General features: G+C 42.9%; 1 protein-coding gene across 2 annotated transcripts in view; it reads right to left on the minus strand.

The window, feature by feature from the left end:
• LOC138948776 (carboxyl-terminal PDZ ligand of neuronal nitric oxide synthase protein-like) overlaps window positions 1-23676 on the minus strand; it is a 296420-nt gene that overhangs the window by 266489 nt on the left and 6255 nt on the right. The window contains exon 1 of one of the 2 annotated variants that reach the window (XM_070320386.1): window positions 11536-13006. The exons of the other annotated variant lie outside the window; for it this stretch is intronic. Coding sequence (XP_070176487.1) covers window positions 11536-11649 — 114 coding nt within the window. The 5' untranslated portion in view covers window positions 11650-13006. Of the gene's footprint in view, window positions 1-11535; window positions 13007-23676 lie in introns of those variants that run through there. 2 annotated transcript variants of the gene reach the window in all.

The raw sequence follows: 23676 nt of genomic DNA on the forward strand, positions 1-23676 counted from the left end.
GTAACGTAGTAACGGGAATATGGATTGACGCCACACGGAGGAAGGGAGATAATCGCGGCTGAAAACACTGGAGAAGATAAGGAAGAGTTACTGGTAGTGGATCCCGACAACAACAAAAAACAAAAAACAAAAAATCGGTTCAGCGCGCACAGCGCTGCGCGCTGAGAGCACGTGTTGAAATATCTCATCGATGAGGTTGTGTCCCGGGTGTAGCTGAATACGGTGTCCAAATTTGAAAAAGATCTACCGAGAACTTTGGCCGTGCATCGCGAACAGACAGACTGACAGACAGACAGACAGACAGACAGACACTAGTCGTATATATATATATATATTGCTATTTCATATGTTACGTGGATTTCCATTGGTCAATTGGGCAAAACTGAGCTCAGTGCAAAAGTGATATCGACGACATTTCCGTCGATATCAGTTTTGATATCGACGACCTCTTTATTGCTTCCCCACTTCAAAAACAAAAACACCTACATTTAAAAACAAGCAAATATATATGAAAATGTAATTATCCCAGAATTTAGTTGAGCAAGTGACTAAAGACTTTTTGAAAGAAAAGACATTTTGAAATACTGAAAAGTACAAGAAAAGAGTGAACAAAAAGAAATAATAATCAGAGGGAGGGATATGGAACAGCCAAAACTGAGACAAATACTTTTGTAATTTCTTTACAGTAAATACAAAATGTCCAGAGAATTAGCAATATATCTAACATTGACTGACTGTGTGACGATATCTTCTGCTATTGGTCTGTTTCGACAGTGATATCAAAATCTCGACCTCCGGTCTCGATTTTGATATCACTGTCTCAACAGACCATAGCAGAAGATATCATCACACAGTCCGTCAATATTGGGTAATAGATGGCCAAGTGGAATGATGCTCTAATCCTGCCTGTCGAGGTCTGAGACGGCGAGTTGAAAAGTTTTTGCGTGGAGGAGTGTGCCTTCGAGGCCCTACCCCATCTATACGGTAGTTCAGTTGGTAGAGCTCTGGACTTGTCATCCTAGGGTCGCAGGTTCGAATTCGGGTCGGGACGGACACGGGTCAACCTTATGTGCAGACACAGAGACGACATCCATGTTCTACCCCTGTGTCACCACTTTGGCGCGCAAAAGACCTCGGTCATTCTGCCACAAGTGCAGGTGGCTGATTACACCTACACACGCACACACTTTGGTAGCGCGACACTGTTGCAGCTAGCTTTCCACAAGGAGGAAGCGACCCGAATTTTCCAGCGATGGGACAATTATATAAGTAATGATAATGGAAAAAATATAATAAAAAAATATTCACCGTTCAATTCAACCCGGTTCATAAACGTCTCCACCCATCTCACCCCCATCATCCTCTCACACAGACATTCATCATCACCCCTCACACACAAGTTCTAGCAACAATTCACACTGGCTTCAGGAATATTCATCGTTCAACCCAGTCCCGAGTCTAAGCTCCTAAACCTCACCACCCAACCCCAGCCCCACACACACAGACATTCTTGGATCACCCCCTCAAAAATAACAAAATAAAAGCTCTAGCAACAAATAACACTGGGTTCAGGAATATTCATCGTTCAACCCAGTCCCGAGTCTAAGCTCCTAAACCTCACCACCCAACCCCAGCCCCACACACACAGACATTCTTGGATCACCCCCTCAAAAATAACAAAATAAAAGCTCTAGCAACAAATAACACTGGGTTCAGGAATATTCATCGTTCAACCCAGTCCCGAATCTAAGCTCCTAAACCTCACCATCCAACCCCAGCCCCACACACACAGACATTCTTGGATCACCGCCTCAAAAATAAAAAATAAAAAGTTCTGGCAACAAATCACACTGGGTTCAGGCCCCAAGGCATGGCCCATCAGCCGAGCAAACAATTTGATGCTACACACAAAAGCTTATAATTATTCCCCAGGATCGGACTGCTGCGGCCTCGTAACCTTCCCAAGCTTTCCCCTCAGCTTCGGAACTCATCTTGCCCCAAAGGAGTAAAAAGTGAAGACGACAAAAAAATATGTCCCGGGTGGGTGATCGAGTAGGAAAATGGTAAAAAATGTGTAGCAGGGAAGGTGGACTCGTGGGTTCTTGTATCGCTATGATCAGTTTATGGTGTGTCTTTTGTATTCACTGCCATGCAAAGATCAGTATTATTTAACGTACGCACACACGCTCACTCGCACGCACGCACACACACCCCATCACCCTCACAAAATGTATGACATCGACTAGAAGTAACGCGCAATTTGAAGGCGAACAGTAAACTTAAAACATTACTTCGTTTGCAGCGTCCGATTCTTTTCAACCATCGCCATGGGTTTTTACTCCTGCGCAGGATCTGTAAAGGCAATTGACCACGTGACGTCTATCTCCATCGCTTCATTGTCATCGCTTGTGAGAAAAACCGGGACATTGACGTAGCCAGTATAATTAAACATGTGTGATTACAATTGATTTCTTATGAAAACACTTGTCAACCGTCTCTGAAATCTTGTACAGCATTATTGTACACACCTCCCCCTCCCAACCCCCCAACCACCCACCTAACCCTTTTCCGCTCCTTCGCAAATATTTTGAGCAACTACCCGACATTTCTTTATTCCAAACTCATTTTCTACGTCACTTTTGCTTCGTAGAAAAAGACAATGCTACACACAAAATCACAACGTCCCAACATTTCTTTTCTTCCCTAAATGAAGAAATACCCCCCCCCCCCCCCCCCCTTCCAAAAATAGCAAAATATTTCAAAGCCGAAAAGCTGAAAAAAATGCCCATATCTTTTTCGCCCCACAAATCTCAACAATTCTGAGCAGTCGATTCATCCGTTCCAGTCCCTTTGCCTTCCCTCCCACAGCATGAAAGCCACGTTTGCCGGACAAAGTGGTTGACACAAGGGCCCGATGAGACAAACACACGGGCTGCCAATTCCACGAAAAGCTACCCCCGGTTCTGTGTAGAAGAGTGACCGCTTGGCTAACACGCAGCTGTCCGTTGCGCCTCCATTGTCAGCCCTCTGAATGGCTACTCTGTTTTCACCAGGGAGTTTAGAGGGGGAGAGGGCGGAGGAGGATCGGGGGGGGGGGTGATTGGGGGTTCGTGTACAGTAGAACCCTCCTTCGAAGACCTCCACAAACTGAATGCATGGTTGACTCATTTTTGGCAGCGTATAAAACTTACAAACCATGTTCATGATCGGACACTGCTGCCACGGAAGACAACAACAAATTTGAATTTCATGAAGGACTGCGGGCTTCGCAGTTTTCCCCAGGTATGGGAATCAGTCAGTGAAAAAAGGCGGTCATGGTGCTGGTGGCGGAGGGAGAGGGGGTCGGAGTGTCCCTGGGGCTGATTAGCACAGTAAAACCTCCGTTTCCCGAACCCCCGATTCTGAATGACAACAATAATTATTTGTGAATTTGGGATTCGGGTAGGGGGGTGGGGTGGGGGTGGTGAGGGAGGTCTTTGGAATGTCTCCTGGGATGATTAGAAAAGTGTTACCCCCCCCCCCCTTTTTCTGACCACCAGTGCTGCATGCCTACACTGTTTTCCCCAGGGAAAGAAGGGGTGAACAGGCAAAGGGGGGGGGGGGGGGGGGATGGGCGAGGCTTTCTCTGGGGAAGGATGGCGAAACAGAAAGTGGTATGGGAGGGGAAAGTGAGGTATTACAATTCGCCGGCTTTTTCATGAAAACAAACAAAGCAAATGCAGCTTTACTAAATTATAATTACTTGTTTGTGTAGTTCTGCGACAGACATAAAACGGAGACATAGGGGAGAGGGGGGAGCGGGGATAGAGGGGTCGGAGGGAGGGGGGTAGGGCTTTCTTGGAGTGCCCTTCGGCTGCCTGGTATTCACAAGAAGGGGGGACATGGACACAAAGGAGTTTGGGGGAGAAATCACAAGTGGTGCCAGCATTTTCCACACTTGTCATGCAAGCAAACACAGCAAATGGAGCTTTCGGATTTGAAATGTTTTTCTGTTGTAGTTGCTTCGCATGAAAGCGGCATTTGGGTTATTGTTAAATGTTATTGTCCAGGTCAATGCAAGATCTTAAAAAATATAATAAGGAGAGGGTGTGTGTTGAGATCTTGGAGTGGTCCTGAGGCTGAGTAGTACTCCCGAGCTTAGGGGAAGGGGAGGGGGGACTCGAAGAAGGAGGGGTGGGTGGGCTTTCGTGTGAATGAAGAGACGCACAAAAAGGGGTCAGAATGTTACAAGTGGTGCCAGAATTTACAAGCAGTGTCATGCAGGCTAACACAGCAAACGCAGTTTTCTTATTTAAAATGTGTCTCTTCTATATTTTGTATGACGGGGAAAGCAGCATTTGGGTTGTTCTAAAAATGTATGGCTCTATTGCGATGAAAGCTTGAATCCAGAACAAAGCGCGAATTTAGATTTTGAAAGGCTCGTACACAGCTTCCCGTCTTATTGTCTCATGCATATCTAGCCAGCCTTAAACAGTGTTTATTCAACAATTTAAGGATAATGCATAATAATACACATTAAGGATCAACAACAAGCTTAAGCTTATGGTGGATAAGACTTGGCCATATACCAAAAATGAACCGACCGGGTGCTATTTGCGCACAGTGGAGATTTTTAGAGGAAAACAATTCCGTACAAACCACCAGCTAACTTTTTTTTACGATCATTTCTAAAATATATAACTCAAGGAACAAAACAAATAATGCACAAACACCATTAGCATCATTTTTCAACCCAGCACGCGATCCCCTGAGCGGGCAACGGTAGCAGTGGATTTAACTTTCACACCCGCACGTTGTCAACATTTTTCACGATTAACTCCATTTTCAAGCCCTGATAAAAAAAATAAAAAAATGATTCGATCTTTAAAGGCCGTTACTTTGTTCTTCATTTCCTTTTATCAAGTTGTCACGAAGTCGTACTTAAGTTCACAGAAACTGGGAAGACATTGACTTTTAAGCTCGTACAGTGCTCTGTAAAAAGCCTGTTAAAAGCCGCCTGGGAGTAGCCGCTAAATCGTGTTTAAACAAAGAAAATCAGCAACTTCTTTAAAGTAGCTGTACCACGTACTCTACGAATTGGACAAGACTTCTTTGATTCGCCACAGCAGGTCTTGAAGCTGTAAATGTAGTACTGTGCGGGAATGGGAACTGACACATACTTGAGCCTTTTGTGCAGACCAAAGGTTCTAGACTGACGCTCTAATGCTCATCACAGTTGTACGGAATTATACTGTTTAAAACAAATTTTATATAATTATACACACTTGCGCCTGTAAGTCAAACTCGCTAATGTTTTGTTTTTTTGTTTTTTTACAGGGTTGCCGGGGGGGGGGGGGAGCCAAGCAACTCAGTGCACAAGTATATAGACGGCTTTCACCCCCCCCCCACACACACACACAAACAACTTCAAACCAAAAACAATTTAACACAAGGAACTTAGTCGATAAATATCGACAGGGGGCGGACAAATGGTTTACATGTGAAATGTGTGTATATGGGTGTGGGTCTGAAACAAACAAACAAACAAACAAACCATGTGAACCCCCCCCCTCCCACCGCTCGCGGGCTGAACGACTGACGTCACATGTCGCTTCGGTCTTTTCCAGAAGAACACCGCGTGTTCACCACGCCTTTCCAACTATGTGCTCCCATACAGTTTTGGTAGATACATGCTTGTGCAAGTATGTTATTAGTATTACCAATATGAATCTTATTTTCCTTTCGATGGTCAGTTTTACTCACCTCTGTAACGGCAGTCACCTCTGCGAATGCTGTCGAAGAATCTAACCGAAAGTAAACATTCTGGGAATCTACGCGCATCGGCCTTGACGCAAGTTCAATACTGAGCCAATGAGCGCGGCGCGAGAATCTTCCCGCACAGTTGACCAGATTAGTAGGTGCTTGATTTTGGTATTTTGATTTTACATAACATTAAACCTTTCTTGGGGTTCGTGGTTAGAGATCCGCTGGCCCGAAACCATCAGCAATGCCGACCTTTGGGAAAGGACCTGCCAACTTCCGGCAGAAGAACTAATCAGGAAAAGGAGATGGGGATGGATTGGACACACCCTCCGCAAACCATCAACCAACATCACCAGACAAGCGCTGAGGTGGAATCCCCAGGGCAAGCGAAAGAGAGGCCGTCCAAGAAACACCTGGCGACGCGACCTGGAGGCCGACACCAGAAAGATGGGCTACACCTGGAGTCAGATAGAAAAGATGGCCCAGGACAGAGGACTCTGGAGAGCTGTTGTTGGCGGCCCATACCCTGACAGGAGTGACGGGCATTGAGTTGAGTTGAGTTGAGTTCTCTTGGGGTTCATGGTCATGGCAACAGCCATAATAATATATATCATGTATAATATTACATTTCAGCATATTTGAATTACATGTCATCATACCAAACTGTCATACATTTTTATTCCCACATCATTCTGATTGATCACAACCAAACCTACTATCAGTGGACACATCCAAATGTAAGCGCCTGTTCTTGACAACTTTTAATCGATCTAAAAATAGCAACTTGCTGGGTCTTTTGCCGCCAACAGACACTGTTTGGCCTGTAGGTAAAATGTACAATGTATTTTCTGATTTGTGCACAAAAGCTTTTTCTTTTTTTTTTTTTAACATAACAATGTTTAATGTCACTGTATGTTTAAAAGACCATGGTCATATTTGTAAAAAAAAATGTTAAATTAGAAAATAAATAACATTTTGGTTCATGATTTTTCCTACACCTGTGCTGAAAATAAGAAATAAAAATGTCGGTATATAAGTCGCTCAAATACAATTAGGTATGAATGGCTCGGTTTGAGTTTGTTGCAGTTGACCCTGCACAATGCGACCTATCATGTTTTTGCGATTTTGCCGTCACCCCTCCCATAGGGTGACGTATTTCACAACTTCCTGTGTTACACAAACTCTGTGATGACCAAATTTGCCTTCACTCCTCCCATAGGGTGACGGATTTCACAACTTTCTACAGATGAACAATGTTGCCTCCACCCCTCCCATAGGGTGACGGATGTCACAACTTCCTGTGTACACAAACTGATGACGTATTTCACAACAAAATGGCGCTGCCCATGGTCAACCTCGAAACTATCCGTATAGAATGGGGGCGTCCTCGCCCCCATAATGAATAGATTTCACCACAACGACTTGTAAGGCAACCATGCAACCTTTATATTCCTCAACGTAAAGCCACTGAACCTATTGTATAAACGCAAAAGCGAGTATGACATGTCAGTTCAATAAACTATTTCTATTTACCCCTCACAAACATCCATCCCCCTCCTCCCTCTCCCAATCCCCGCCTTCCACCCCCGGCCTAGAACTGACGCAAGAAAATCTATATATAACCCTCCAAAACTCACAGGACTCTCATGAACCTTTACCCTCGATGCCGTAAGGCCACTGGCACCTGCCCAACCTTGTTAATTATATATCAGGGCCGGACTAGGCGAAGAGGAGGGGGGGGTTGCCAGTGGTGGCCCAGGCGGCAGGCGGCAGGGGCGGATCAGTTCATTTTATGACTGGTTTTTTTCAAAAGTATATTGTGAAGATATGGGTGTGAAGGCGCGAAGCGCCGAGCCGACGGCGCAAAGCGCCTAGCTTGCTAGGGGGGTCCGGGGGCATGCCCCCCCGGAAAATTTTGAAAAAAAGGATGCAAAATGGTGCAATCTGGTGCATTCTGAGGATGATCATTACCAGTTTCAGGCAGCAGATTTTGTCACTGATTAATACCCCAAAAATTGAAACTCAATGTAAAATAAAGAAATGCATACCTTATTCAATATTTTTATTTTTTGGCTGGGGGGGGGGGGATCCGGAAACCCTAGAACCCACCCTCCCCCCCTCCCCCCCTCCCCCCTCGTTGTGGGGGTCAGGGGGCTGACGGGTAGGTCATATTCTGAGATAGGAAAATGGTCGCTCCTTGCTTGAAACGGCATAAAATAAGCAATAATAAAAAAAATTTAAATAAGTAAGGTACATGTTTAGGCTAGCGGGGGGGTTGCGCAACCCCCATAACCCCCCGGTAGTCCGGCCCTGTATATATATGGCCGCAGAAGAAAGCGAGCAAAACGCATAAGTATAATAAACTACTTCTGCTACTCATTACCTCAAACCAATTGTTCGAAAACAGAACCTGTCCCTCCAAAGGACGAACAAACACTAAACATTCCCTCACCAAAACACTAAGGTCACTCATCCCACTTTTGCTCTCTCCATAAGGCCACTGGCAAATCTACCGGCACGGTTGGCCTAGTGGTAAGGCGTCCGCCCCGTGATCGGGAGGTCGTGGGTTCGAACCCCGGCCGGGTCATACCTAAGACTTTAAAATTGGCAATCTAGTGACTGCTCCGCCTGGTGTCTGGCATTATGGGGTTAGTGCTAGGACTGGTTGGTCCGGTGTCAGAATAATGTGACTGGGTGAGACATGAAGCCTGTGCTGCGACTTCTGTCTTGTGTGTGACGCACGTTATATGTCAAAGCAGCACCGCCCTGATATGGCCCTTCGTGGTCGGCTGGGCGTTAAGCAAACAAACAAACAAACAAACAAACAAACAAACAAACTGGCAAATCTATACATGTGTACCTCGTGTTTAAACACAACAGCGAGCAAAACACACCAGTACAACAAACTACATCTGTGATTGAAGGCCAACTCCGCCTTGTGAAAATAGTTCGCCTCGCCATCTCCGATCTGGCCAGGCTGTTTACGTGAGAATAATCCAGTCACAACCAAAAATTGACACTGTGGCCGCTGTGGTGATTTGGGATTTTACAAAATTAAATCTTTAAAAAAAATATCACTGTGCAGAGAGAGCATCCAGGCTGTTCTTTGGCCAAGGGGAGGGATTGCCTTTACCCATGCTCAAAACCTGGTCAGATCTGAGAGATTAATTGAGGCGAACTGTTTTCACGAGGCAGAATGGGCCCCCGGATCAAATGTTCATGAACAGATTTGCCACTGGCGCATGCGTACCTCATCTGTCAGCAGAAAAGCGAGCAAAACACATCAGGTGAATAAACCGCTTCTGCAACTACCCTAAACCAATCTGCTGGACTTGTCCGACCAATCCCCACCGGCAAGCGAAACCACCTGTGTTAGAGCTATACTCTCCAGTTGCACCATAGACTTTCGTCCAACCTACAGTTGCTAATCGCCGGGACCGTGCAGCGGGCTGGTGGCAAATTCTCTGGACTCAGCAGAAGGATCAATTTCCAGAGCCGAGTAGTTCCAGTGGGAATTCGTGTTACGGGATTGTCTGTTCATTTCTGAATTCATTAATAAATGTATTTTCGAAATATCTCCTTAGTGTGAAGAGAAAGAAGTTGGAATATTTGCACAAAATGTTTGTCTATGTTCAGTACATTGATAGCATTACACAATACAACATAGGAACATGATTTTTTCTTTGGTTGAAAAGATAAACAATATTTCGATTTTGTTATCTTTGTATTATTAATTAACTGGAGTATTATTGACATAAATGAAGAGAATTCATTCTTCTCGCCATTCGCTATAAATCAACAGCATTAAAAGGACAGACAAATTTATAATTTTAATACAATTGAATTATTCACGCCACAAAATGTTACCCAGATTTTTGTGGAACGATCGAGAGGTACGTTTCTCAGCCTGCCAACAGGGTTACAGGCGTGCGAATGAAATTGTCCCGGGTCAAACCCGTCCTGGATTCGAACCCGCGACCCGAGGATCGCCAGTTCAGTGATTTGCCCACTGACCCACAAGGCCTCCTATCACCATGTTCTTTCGCCTGCCCTTAGTCCGGGTTTTGTTTGATGCACTATTCTTGCCTTGTATGTTATACCGGTTTAAAATACATCTAACGCAATCCCTGTTCCCAAAAGAAATGCTTATTTTCACAGAGGTGTGAGGAGTTGGCTTGGTTGATCCCCAGTGATGTAATTACTTGCAGTATGTTTGTTTGTTGATTGCTGTTTCTTTACTCGTAAACCCAGGGGTCATGCAAGACAGCTTTTACATCAATTATGTCATCTGTTTTGTTCTCGCCTACTCTTGAAAAAACAAGGCAAAATATCGTGGATGTTTTCAAAAGCAGGGTATTTCCAAAGTATTCCAAACTGATACCTGGCTACACATGTTCTACCACCCGTCTACCACCCCTCGTACATCATGTATGCATAGATGCAGTCTTCATGATCAGCGACTGCAGGTTAGTATACCCATTGCACGAGTAACGGTATGTTTCCAGGAGCTGGTCTCTGTACTGAGGTCCGCTATAGGTATACACTATAGTATCAATATACAAAAGCCGCTCGTATCTAACCCCGTAAATAAACAACATAGACAGCAGATGTAAACTATCCACACAGATAGGGCCATTCGGGCCGAATACTTCCCGGTAGAATTATGGGCAGGTTTCTGACCTGGGCGATCGGTTTTTATGTGAAAGTGTACAGTTGGCACACACACACAGGCAGATATACAACAAGTCGCGTAAGGCGAAATTACTACATTTAGTCAAGCTGTGGAACTCACAGAATGAAACTGAACGTAGTCCGCCGCTAGTGCAAAAGGCAGTGAAAGTGACGAGCCTGTTTGGCGCGGTAGCGATTGCGCTGTGCTTCATAGCACGCTTTACTGTACCTCTCTTCGTTTTAACTTTCTGAGCGTGTTTTTAATCCAAACATATCATATCTATATGTTTTTGGAATCAGGAACCGACAAGGAATAAGATGAAATAGTTTTTAAAACGATTTCGGAAATTTAATTTTGATCATAATTTTTATATTTTTAATTTTCAGAGCTTGTTTTTAATCCAAATATAACATATGTATATGTTTTTGGAATCAGAAAATGACGAAGAATAAGATGAAATTGTTTTTGGATCGTTTAATAAAAAAATAATTTTAATTACAAGTTTCCGATTTTTAATGACCAAACTCACTCATTAGTTTTTAAACCACCAAGCTGAAATGCAATACCAAACCCCGGGCTTCGTCGAAGATTGCTTTGCCAAAATTTCAATCAATTTGATTGAAAAATGAGGGTGTGACAGTGCCGCCTCAACTTTTACAAAAAGCCGGATATGACGTCATCAAAGGTATTTATCGAAAAAATGAAAAAAACGTCCGGGGATATCATACCCAGGAACTCTCATGTCAAATTTCATAAAGATCGGCCCAGTAGTTTAGTCTGAATCGCTCTACACACACACACAGACAGACAGACAGACAGACAGACAGACAGACACACATACACCACGACCCTCGTCTCGATTCCCCCCTCTATGTTAAAACATTTAGTCAAAACTTGACTAAATGTAAAAAGACGGATATTAATAGACAGAAGAACACTGACGGACGCCAGGACAGAAAGACAATCACTCTACAATAAGCATATCAACTCTCAACGCGCTCCATATCGTGTACCCCCCCCCCCCCCCCCCCCCCAATATAAAAAACCCACCCCAATTCCCCTCCTGCATCACCCCCACCACCACCACCACTAGCAAGAGAACAGAACAGAAAGCGACCTACCTTCGCTTGAAAGGTAATCCCATGTTCAAAGGCCTCCTCGTTGTGCAAAGGTATACGGCTGTCGTATCCATCGTCGGACACAAGGTCGTACGACTTTTTGGAGATGGACGGCATGACTGCCCTATAATTATATCCAATCTCAGGAACCACAAATAGAATCACTTTTGAACGTGTAGCCCGACTGCGAACACCAAGAACAGATGGGGCAGGAATCACTCTTCAGAAAGAATCACTCTCCAATAAGAACCATTCTTCAAAAAGAAGTTCAGGTAAAAACAGCGCAATTTTCTGTCGCCACAAGGAACTACTCGATGATGAGTCACACTGCTTTCCTATGATCCCAGAAAAGTATACACCTGTAGATTTCCAAAGTTATGAGGAAGGTTTCACGCACTAATTTGAGAGAGAGAGAAAAATGGAATAACTCGATGATGAATGACACTGCATTCCTATGATCTGTAAGGAAAGTACGCACAGATTTTCTCAAAGTTGCGAGGGATATTATATTTAACCCCAGCCGGTTTTCAACGATTTCAGGAACATTCACACTTTTTTTTTTATTCCAAGGGACAATTATACCTTTTTCCAATGTTCAAAGGACAACTTGTACACAACTTTGCATTACTTCTAGGAAAAGGTTTTCCCCAGAAGCATGTTTGTGAGTCGTTTGAGGGGGAAATCAGACGTTTGTCCTCTCCTTCAGAGCTCCTTCACTTTCCATAGAATACTGCTTGGAACACACATCCCATGAAATTTCAGCGGAGAAAATAGTTATGGCAAACTTAAATGTCTTCACAGTCACACACAAACATATCATCTGTATGATCCGAAGTGGTAAATGCTCTTGACACAAGTCCAATGCAGTGAAACGTCTCCGAAAAACTAGCTTATATAAGGGACAATTAGCGCAGTGTCATTCATATACGGAATACAACTTTAGGCCGGGTGATAACGGAAGCGTAAGCCTCTAGAGATCACACTACACATCAAAAGGACATCCCAAATGTCCTGCACAGGATACAGAAATTCCGTGCATTCAAAATACCAAGGCAAATAACACACTGAATCTCAGTGTCATAAAAGGTTTTTGGTGTATTGGTACTTCGATGACGTGCTATAACGCAGTCAGTATGAAACGTCTCAAACGTGGAATGTTCTTCTTGCGACCAATTTCACACAAGCAATAAGGCCTTGGTAAGAATTGCAAGTGAATATGTCCGTCTGCCTCTGTCTTTCTGTCTGCCTCTGTTTCTGTCAATCAGTAATCTGTAAAATGTCATAAGTGCCACTGTCTCTAGCAATCCGTAATCAGTACAGCTTCAATATTAACACTTTTTCTTGTGATCCCAACGGTGACTATTTTTGGTAATCTGTAATCGGTACAGCTTCAGTACCGCCTCTGTTTTGAACGACAGTAATCGGTACAGTTTCATCAGTGTCACTGTCTCCAGCAATTGGAAATCAGTACAGCTTCAGTACCGCCTCTGTTTTGAACGACAGTAATCGGTACAGTTTCATTAGTGTCACTGTCTCCAGCAATTGGAAATCAGTACAGCTTCAGTACCGCCTCTGTTTTGAACGACAGTAATCGGTACAGTTTCATCAGTGTCACTGTCTCCAGCAATTGGAAATCAGTACAGCTTCAGTACCGCCTCTGTTTTGAACGACAGTAATCGGTACAGTTTCATCAGTGTCACTGTCTCCAGCAATTGGAAATCAGTACAGATTCAGTGTCGAGTCTGCTTCTCGCAAACAGCTCCCGTCAGGCCAACAAAAAGAGACAAAACCTTCTGTTAAAAAAAATATCCTCGCTTCTTGTTTCAGCCTATAGAGCCATCATGTCAGAAATCGGTACACCTTTATTACTGACAGACGGGACGTTAGCCCAGTTTGACTAGAATCCAGAATAGGCAGGTAAGAAACAACGAAGCTCTACAAACGTCATTCAGTTTCCGCCAGGCGAACAAAACGAGACAAAACCCTATGTTGCTTCTTGTTTCAGCCTATACAGCCGCTGATGAAAAATGGAGCAGAACACAAAGAAAGATATTTTGTTGCTGCTGGTGATACCATTTTCTTTTATCGTGCTTTTTTCTCTAGAGAACAAGGGCTTCCTCTTTTGTTCTTGCGTTTTCTGCCGAGCTAAAGTTGTTCAAGTACACACGTATTGTATTTCATAATCCGACCTCATCACTGCAGGAGAGTATCAATTGTCACATGGTCCACTTTCAACTGCCTGATGTCGTTTGAACTGGAAATAAGCCCAACTCCAACCTTCGCTCGTATTGATCTGAAAAGAACAATACAACGGATAAATCGGCATTGTCGGTGTTCATAATTTTGGTGGTGAAAGCAAACGTTTGTTATAACTGATGACAGGCATTCACAAGATTACACCCACTTTGACATGTCAAGCATCATACATGAGATCGAGAACACCGCCCCAAACGTGATCGAACCTAACAGAAAAGAAAGGGCGACATCGGAGAAAATGATGAAAAACTGAAATTTCATCACAGCCTCTCTGAGATAGAGATAACGAAAGAGATGGAGAGAGCGAGAGGGAGAGAGAGAGAGAGAGAGAGAGAGAGAGAGAGAGAGAGAGAGAGAGAGAGACAGAGACAGCGAGACAGTGAGATACAGAGACAGAGAGAGACACGTGTATATATATACACAGAGACAGACATAGACTGAGCAATAGAGACAGAGACAGAGACATACATACATAAAGAGAGTGAGAAAGAGACAATCAGAGACAGACAGGAACAAACAGAGAGGGACAAAACAGACAGAGACAGACACACACAGACGAACAGAGATAGAGAGAGACGGACAGACAGACAGGCAGAGACATACAGAGAAAGAAAGAGTCAAACAGACGCTCACACAGACAGACCGACCGACGGACAAACACAGAAAGAGAGTAAGACAAAGATGGTCAGGTACACACAGACATAAACAGGCGAACAGAGAAAGAGAAAGAGAAAGGCAGACAGACAGACAGACAGGCAGGATGGCAGACAGACAGAGGAGAGAGAGAGGGGTGGGGAGGAGGGAGAGACAGAGAAGCAAAGATACCAACAAGTCGCGTAAGGCGAAAATACAATATTTAGTCAAGTAGCTGTCGAACTCACAGAATGAAACTGAACGCAATGCCATTTTTCAGCAAGACCGTATACTCGTAGCATCGTCAGTCCACCGCTCATGGCAAAGGCAGTGAAATTGACAAGAAGAGCGGGGTAGTAGTTGCGCTAAGAAGGATAGCACGCTTTTCTGTACCTCTGTTTGTTTTAACTTTCTGAGCGTGTTTTTAATCTAAACATATCATATGTATATGTTTTTGGAATCAGGAACCGACAAGGAATAAGATGAAAGTGTTTTTAAATTGATTTGGACAATTTAAATTTGATAATAATTTTTATATATTTAATTTTCAGAGCTTGTTTTTAATCCGAATATAACATATTTATATGTTTTTGGAATCAGCAAATGATGGAGAATAAGATAAACGTAAATTTGGATCGTTTTAGAAATTTTTATTTTTTTTTTACAATTTTCAGATTTTTAATGACCAAAGTCATTAATTAATTTTTAAGCCACCAAGCTGAAATGCAATACCGCAGTCCGGGCTTCGTCGAAGATTACTTGACCAAAATTTCAACCAATTTGGTTGAAAAATGAGGGCGTGACAGTGCCGCCTCAACTTTCACGAAAAGCCGGATATGACGTCATCAAAGACATTTATCAAAAAAATGAAAACAACGTTCGGGTATTTCATACCCAGGAACTCTCATGTCAAATTTCATAAAGATCGGTACAGTAGTTTAGTCTGAATCGCTCTACACGCACACACACACACACACACACACACGCACAGACACACACACATACACCACACCCTCGTTTCGATTCCCCCTCGATGTTAAAATATTTAGTCAAAACTTGACTAAATATAAAAACGGACGGAGGGGGAGCTACAGAGAGAGAGAGAGAGAGAGAGAGAGAGAGAGAGAGAGAGAGAGAGAGACAGAGAGAGAGAGAGAGAGACAGACAGACAGACAGAAAGACAGACAGACAGACAGACTGAGACTGAGACTGAGACTGAGACTGAGACTGAAACTGAGACTGAACTTTATTGTACAAGGATAAAGATTTAAGGCTGGGCCTTTTCTTACAATCTGTCCTTGGGACGACAGACAAACAAACAAACAAAACACTACCAGTTTATACTAAAACAGAAACACTATAGAAGTTAAAATTCAAACACCAATATACACGTTTGAGATGATGATGATGATGATGATGATGATGATGATGATGATGATGATGATGATGATGATGATGATACAGTCACAGAGAGAGAGAGAGAGAGAGAGAGAGAGAGAGAGAGAGAGAGAGAGAGAGAGAGAGAGAGAGAGAGAGAGAGAGAGAGAGGGAGGGAGAAAGAGAAGGAGGGAGACAGAGACAGAGAGAAACGTGTAGTGATAGAAAGAAAACACAACAATCGGTGATGGCGCCCACATACCGACGGACATAAAAATCATCACCCACTTAAAACAGTCAAGTGTGATACGCGACAAAATGACATGTTGCCTGAAGCACACTTAAAAACAATTTCCGTACATTTCACAATGGGTTCATACATCGAGAAGTGACAACCGCACGCAACAAGGAAATCCTTGTTGTCTACAACGCGGAAAAAAACAACTAGTCTATGTGCACGAAAATGCTCAAAAGTGTGCTGCTGACAAACAAGTTTGGACAACCTGAAATAATTTGTAATGTAACTTTTGAATCGTGAGAGACACACAAAAATCAAAGGGAAATCCGAAAGTATGAAAGTCGAATGTTCAGCGAGATGAATATACGAGAATAAGGAGCCGAAGACTATTTCCTGCATTTCCTTTCAGAATCCAATAACGTCAGCTTGTAATTTGCAGATCAGCAGATGTGCAAGCAATATGTAATAGCAGAACTTACACAAATACCATCATCATTTACCCCAAAAATAACCTTTCAAAGAGTCCCAAAATACATCACCACAAACACGGAACCCAAAACACAAGTGAATTGGTTTTCAAGAGTTGGTCAAGAACAAAACAAAGCAAGAACAAAACAAAGATTACGACCCGTGCTGCATCGATCTCGGATGACAATATGTGATCTCGCGCAAACGAATGTCGCACTACTCTCCCTCCACCCCTTCTACCATCAAGACTAACAGGGGACAAGGGAGTAAACATTTCGTACACCTGGCATGGGACGTTAAATTGCTCGTGTTAGGGTGAAGTAATTTATTCGTTATTTATTCGTCAGGGGAGTAACATTTTTGTACGAAATGTTTACTCGGAACTCACCTGTCGTGGGGAGTAATTTTCTCGTGTAATGGGGGAGTACTTTTTCGTACAGGGAGTAACATTTTCGTACGAAATTGTTACTCCGGAGTAAAAAATCTCGTGGGAGTAATTTTCTCGTGTTACACCGTCATTATAACATCAGACAAGCATTATATACGCCTGCTTACGCAACAGTTAAGACAACTAAGCCCAGCTTTGTGGTTCGCGCTTCGCCACATCAGTCACCATAATTATCCTGGTAATCTATAGGTATCAGGGAAGATAGTGAGGCTGTTGCCTGTTGGCTTCAGTAAGTGGCACTGAAATAGTCTCATCAAGCTCATCCCGAATCGCGTCAGATTGGATATAGACAAAACGTGGCAGGAGAAGTAATGAATACGGTGGTACCCCTCTTGTTAAGACCACACACAAAAACTGAGAAAATCAGGTCTGAAAAAGGAAAAAGTCTTAAAATGGAAGTAAATCTACAGATTTTATTACAGGTGGTCGTCTACATTTTTGCTTTCTTTCAATAATCTTATGGTTAGATTTCGATACAAAATTATGTCAAATGATGAATGAACCATGGGGAAAAAAGTAATATATAAAAAATATGCAAACAAAGATTTTATTTTTGGGTAGCGTGACTCACGCTTCCAATATTTTGTGTTCTGTTTGCTGAGAACATGTGCTTTGCCTAAAAATACTGACCAATCAAATTCATGTCACTGTGCTTATAGCCACGCCCAAACAAGTGCAGCAACAATTTGACTCTGGAGCGCTGTCCACGCTTTTTTTTTAAACGCACGAAATGCACGGGATTTGAGAGGAGTTTTGCGCTTGGCATTTTCCAAATAAGGATATCCTACTATGCGGAGTACTACGCTGGAATACTACAATGAATTTTCAAACGGCTACACTGGCTTCGTCTTTTCTGATCGAAAGGGGGTGTATTGTTGATATGTGTAGATAATAGACTCTGCATTTTAATGGTCAAATGGCGATTTCGGTATAAAAATGTAGACAAGGACCTTTAACAGAAAAATCGGGAAAACTCGGGTCTTGAAAGACGGGTGGTCTTAAAGTTTGGATGGGGCACTGTGTGAGTCTGCTACTGTTTCTTCCTGGTACATGGTTCGTTCGGCCAGGTTAGGGTCTGGTCGGTCAATGAACTGAATAAGCGTTATCCCCGGCACATGGCTGAACACGCAAGCTTGCACTGGCACGCACAAATGCGCGCACAAACCACGCATATATACTCGCACGTATACAGGCACGCACAAAAATACCCGCACACACACACACACACACACACACACACACACACACACACACACACACACACACACACACAGTTTAAAATATGCAGAGGCGATATACAGGGTGACCCAAAAAAAAGAGTACCCAAACAAAACGTCATAAATTGAACAAAAATAAAGCAATCTTCATAAAATTTATTTACACACACAAGTAGCCTCTGCATGATTTGCACAGAACATTTTAGCGTTCTAGCTTGTCTTTCATGAAAGTTGTGCTCATTCTACAGAACATGCTCCAAATGGCCTCCCCCGGATTTAAATCCCCCAGATTTCTATCTTTGGGGGTTCCTGAAAGACAACGTCTACAGGAACAACCCACAGACAATCACAGAACTCAAGAGAGCCATCACAACAACCATTCGCGGAATCTCGGAGTGTGTGCGGGTGATTGATAACTTTGCGCGGCGAGTTCAAGTTTGCCTGCAGCGGCACGGAGGCCATTTGGAGCATGTTCTGTAGAATGAGCATAACTTTCCTGAAAGACAAGCCAGAACGCTACAATTTTCTGTCCAAATCATGCAGAGGCTACTTGTACGTGTAAATACATTTTTATGAAGATTGCTTTTTTTGGGTTCAATTTATGACGTTTTGTTTGGGTACTCTTTTGTTTGTGTCACCCTGTATATGATAGAGATAGGCACAGAAAGATCTTTATAGATATACGAGCGAAGAGAGACCTATACGCACTTGGTGAGAGAAACATTACTGATGACAGCTGTAAGCCTGTGAAAACAACATGCCTCCAGAAAGATATATATATTAGTCCTGGCAGCTGCCTAAAGTATAGATCCCCCCTTCTTATGCCATCGAAAAGTTGGCTCTGGTTGAAAATAACCTTTTTTACCCTACTTCAAGCCATATAAGTGATGAATTATTCAGGCGTGACGTGAAAGTGAAATATTTTTTATTTTATTTGTATATCAGGTTGATTATCATGTAAAAAAACAAAACAAAAATAAAACAAAAATTTAATTATATGTATAGGTATTATATATTAAAAGAGAGGAGTCTCCGTCTAGCACAATGAGATCATAACAGAGCAAAACAAAAGCAAAAGCCAAACGAAAACAAATCAAAGCAAACAAAATAAAACAAATTACAGAGAACAGACAGTCAATCAGATCACACCATGTTGATATCAGTAGCAGCGCCTGATCAATTTCTCCGTACAATGCATCGCTGAACGCGCTGGAGCGTTTTGTTGGATCAGAAGCAGATTTTTGATACGGCTTGATTCTGGCTTAAAAAAAGAATAAGACAAAGGAAAACATAAAAAAAAGAAAACGAAGAGAGAATAACGCCGATAACGTATCAAAACAAAACAAAAAACAGTTTTTTCTTTATTTATTTATTTGGTGTTTAACGTCGTTTTCAACCGTTCAAGGTTATATCGCGACGGGGAAAAAGGGGGAGGGGGGATGGAATAGAGCCACTTGTTAATTGTTTCTTGTTCACAAAAGCACTAATGAAAAAATTGCTCCAGGGGTTTGCAACGTAGTACAATACCTTACTGGGAGAATGCAAGTTTCCAGTACAAAGGACTTAACATTTCTTACATACTGCTTGACTAAAATCTTTACAAACATTGACTATATTCTATACAAGAAACACTTAAGGGTAAAGGGAGAAACAGAATCCGTTAGTCGCCTCTTACGACATGCTGGGGAGCATCGGGTAAATTCTTCCCCCTAACCCGCGGGGGTAGAGGCACCATTCTTCCAGATTACACGATCATGTTCTCTGTCCAAGCTGTCACGTGTATGGAATAGGCGAATCCTTTCACTTCGACACGTGTATAAGTCAATAACGTAATTGCACTCTGTACGCAGAATAGGACATGTTTTGCTGAATTAATTTTGCAGATACAAAAACTTTGTTTTCATTTTAAAGGTCCTTGTCTACATGTTTATGCCGAAATCGCCATTTGACCATTAAAATGCAGAGTCTATTATCTACAAATATCAACAATACACCCCCTTTTGATCAGGAAAGACGAAGCCAGTGTAGCCGTTTGAAAATTCATTGTAGTATTCCAGCGTAGTACTCATAGTAGGATATCCTTATTTGGAAAATGCCAAGCGCAAAACTCCTCTCAAATCCCGTGCATTTCGTGCGTTTAAAAAAAAGCGTGGACAGCGCTCCAGTGTCATACTGTTGCTGCACTTGTTTGGGCGTGGCTATAAGCACAGTGACATGAATTTGATTGGTCAGTATTTTTAGGCAAAGCACATGTTCTCAGCAAACAGAAAACAAAATATTGGAAGCGTGAGTCACGCTACCCAAAAATAAAATCTTTTTTTCCCATATATTTTTTTTCTATAATTTTTTTCCCCGTGGTTTATTCATCATTTGACATAATTTTGTATCGAAATCTAACCATAAGATTATTGAAAAAAAGCAAAAATGTAGACGACCACCTTTAAAAAACAAACAAAAACACAAACAAACTTTTTGCACATTTTGTGAACTATACCGAGACTAAGGGAAGTAACCTCCTTTGAACTCGATGACTAATATAAACGTTCAATTCAAGAGCTTGTGATGAAATGGTGTTTGTGATGTTTTCATAATTATTATAATGAGGTCAACTAAATAACAAAAAAACCACCAAAAAACGCCTACCTACCGACCCTATTTGTTTTGGTCACGTTACCCTAAACCAACATCTTTATTTTGTTGGCCTAACGTCGAATAAGGCCATTATCCCTCTTATTGGTCACACAGCAAAAATCAACACCATGACTGCTTGCTGTCGTGAGATGCATTTATTTATCGAATTAATTTCTTAAAAAGCCACTATACGGCTTTGGCGAAATAAATTCCTCAAAAAATGTGTTTGTTTGTTTGCTTTAACGCCCAGCCGACCACGAAGGGCCATATCAGGGCGGTGCTGCTTTGACATATAACGTGCGCCACACACAAGACAGAAGTCGCAGAACAGGCTTCATGTCTCACCCAGTCACATTATTCTGACACCGGACCAACCAGTCCTAGCACTAACCCCATAATGCCAGACGCCAGGCGGAGCAGCCACTAGATTGCCAATTTTAAAGTCTTAGGTATGACCGGCCGGGTTTCGAACCCACGACCTCCCGATCACGGGGCGGACGCCTTACCACTAGGCCAACCGTGCCGGTTCCTCAAAAAAGCCCCACTGTGCAAAGAGAGCACACAGGCTGTTGATTGTTGGTATGTGACTAAGTGGAGGAATAGCCTTGTCCCATGCATATCATCTATGTAAACGCCTGGTCGTATCTGAGACGGGAAGGGGTGTGCCTTTAATACGGGTGGTTTTTAATTTGCACCAGTGCCTGATCAGTTTCTGAGTAACACGCATGGCTGAACACGCTGTCCGCTGGGACTGATGTCCGCCGCAAACAAAGCATAACGAAAACTGTCGCAGCCAGAAGCATATCGAAAACTGACGCAGCCAGAAGCATGTATTCCACTGTTCAAAGCCAAATCAAATGTAAACATATTTGTTATGTTCTCTACCGGTGTTTAACACACAATGTATCGGTTTCTAGTTTCATTGTTAAAATGTATCGGTTTCTAGTTTCAGTCAATAATTACATTCATCGCTAACTTCAAGCATTCTGCTTGTACTATCTATGCCAGCGGCAAAAACACTGCCATTGATGGACAGATACTTAATATTTGATATCATTTGTTGTGATGGCAGGAATATTGGATATCAGAAAACAACTATCATGTTGTTATCAGTGTTGGAATCATACGGACTTAAAATTCATCCTACTCCTGTACACGTCTGAACTCGATCGAGATCTCGTTTCTGTGTAAAAGAAACAGTCCTCCAGGTGAAAAAAGCTCGGTCCACCATCTCAGATCTGCCAATCAGGCTTTTACATACATGTATATGAGATAAGACCATCCCTCCACTTAAACTTATACCAAAAATCAATATCATGTCTTCTTTTGGAATTGTTTGGTGAATGAATGTCGTCAAAGCCACTAGGGCTTTTTAAGAAATCAATTTATAAAACCAATCCACACTCTGCACAGAAAGCAACCGACATTTGATTTGTTGGTATGTGTCCAAGTGGCGGATTGTACCTATCCCTGGGTGCACGGGGAAATAGCTCAGTCGGTTTGTTTGTTTGTTTGCTTGCTTAACGCCCAGCCGACCACGAAGGGCCATATCAGTGCTGCTTTGACATATAACGTGCGCCACACACAAGACAGAAGTCGCAGCACAGGCTTCATGTCTCACCCAGTCACATTATTCTGACACCGGACCAACCAGTCCTAGCACTAACCCCATAATGCCAGACGCCAGGCGGAGCAGCCACTAGATTGCCAATTTTAAAGTCTTAGGTATGACCCGGCCGGGGTTCGAACCAACGACCTCCCGCTCACGGGGCGGACGCCTTACCACTAGGCCAACCGTGCCGGTACAGCTCAGTCGGTAGCGACGCTGGCTTCAAAACCAGTTGTCGCTATCGGCGTGAGTTCGATCCCCACGTTCGGCGAGGGATTTATTTCCCAGAGTCAACTTTGTGGAAAATCTCCTCGGTGTCCGAACAACCCCGTGTGCACGCATGCGCACGATAAAGAACCCAAGTTCTGGGCTTGGAAACATGAATACACGCATGCAGGAAAAACAACAAAATGGGTAGCGCCGTATACTGTATGGAAGCTCGCTTTCCCCAGGGAGAAACAGCCCGAATTTCCATGAGTGTAACCTCACAGGACTACATGAATCTTATTATTTATCCTTATCAAATGTAAACCTTTGGACAGATCTGAGAGAATGCGTCGAATCGTTTACAAGGGAAGGACTGTGCCTTTAAATAACAGTTACTACCTATTTCAGTGTTTGAGGTTTTAGCGTCTTATTCCAGCGTCGCGGACGACGCTGGTATCTGTGGTTGGGAAGAACGTGCCTGTGGAGAATTAGTCTCCAAGCCAAAGCGCGCTGACTCTCCAAGCCAAAACAATTTCAAAGCTGAAAAAAAATGTACAATTTACGCGAAACGATTAAACACAGCTTTCGGGTGGTTTTTTTTATATCTAAGATGTACATAAATATACCACTCCGACCATAAGGAAAAGAAAAAAAGACACACAAAAAAAAAAGACCGAGAGGAGCCGAGTCAATCCGAGACCAACCGAGAGGACGTGTTTCGCGCCGTTTCGACGTCGTTTGTTCAGATGCGGCCGGTTGGATCAGTTGCGGTCATACAGGGGCGCCTTGCACAAGAAAAGATCTTCAACAATCCCAATCATCATCATGGTACAATAATGTTTTGTGCGCCCCCATGTATGTGTTCTGTGCTAATAATGCACGGTTGTGAAATGTCCGTACACATTTTGTGGCACTATGTAATTGTTAGTGCATCCTCCGGCGGATGCTTCGTGCTAAAAATGCACTTCCATTAAAATATTGTACGCTCATGTCAGTAATATATTTTCAATTGTTTCTCTGTCAATTTCAAGTGTTTGTTTCCAATTACTTCAGTATCTCC

The sequence above is a fragment of the Littorina saxatilis genome, linkage group LG15 (assembly GCF_037325665.1).
Source record: "Littorina saxatilis isolate snail1 linkage group LG15, US_GU_Lsax_2.0, whole genome shotgun sequence".
In the NCBI taxonomy this organism is placed as follows: Eukaryota; Metazoa; Mollusca; class Gastropoda; order Littorinimorpha; family Littorinidae; genus Littorina; species Littorina saxatilis.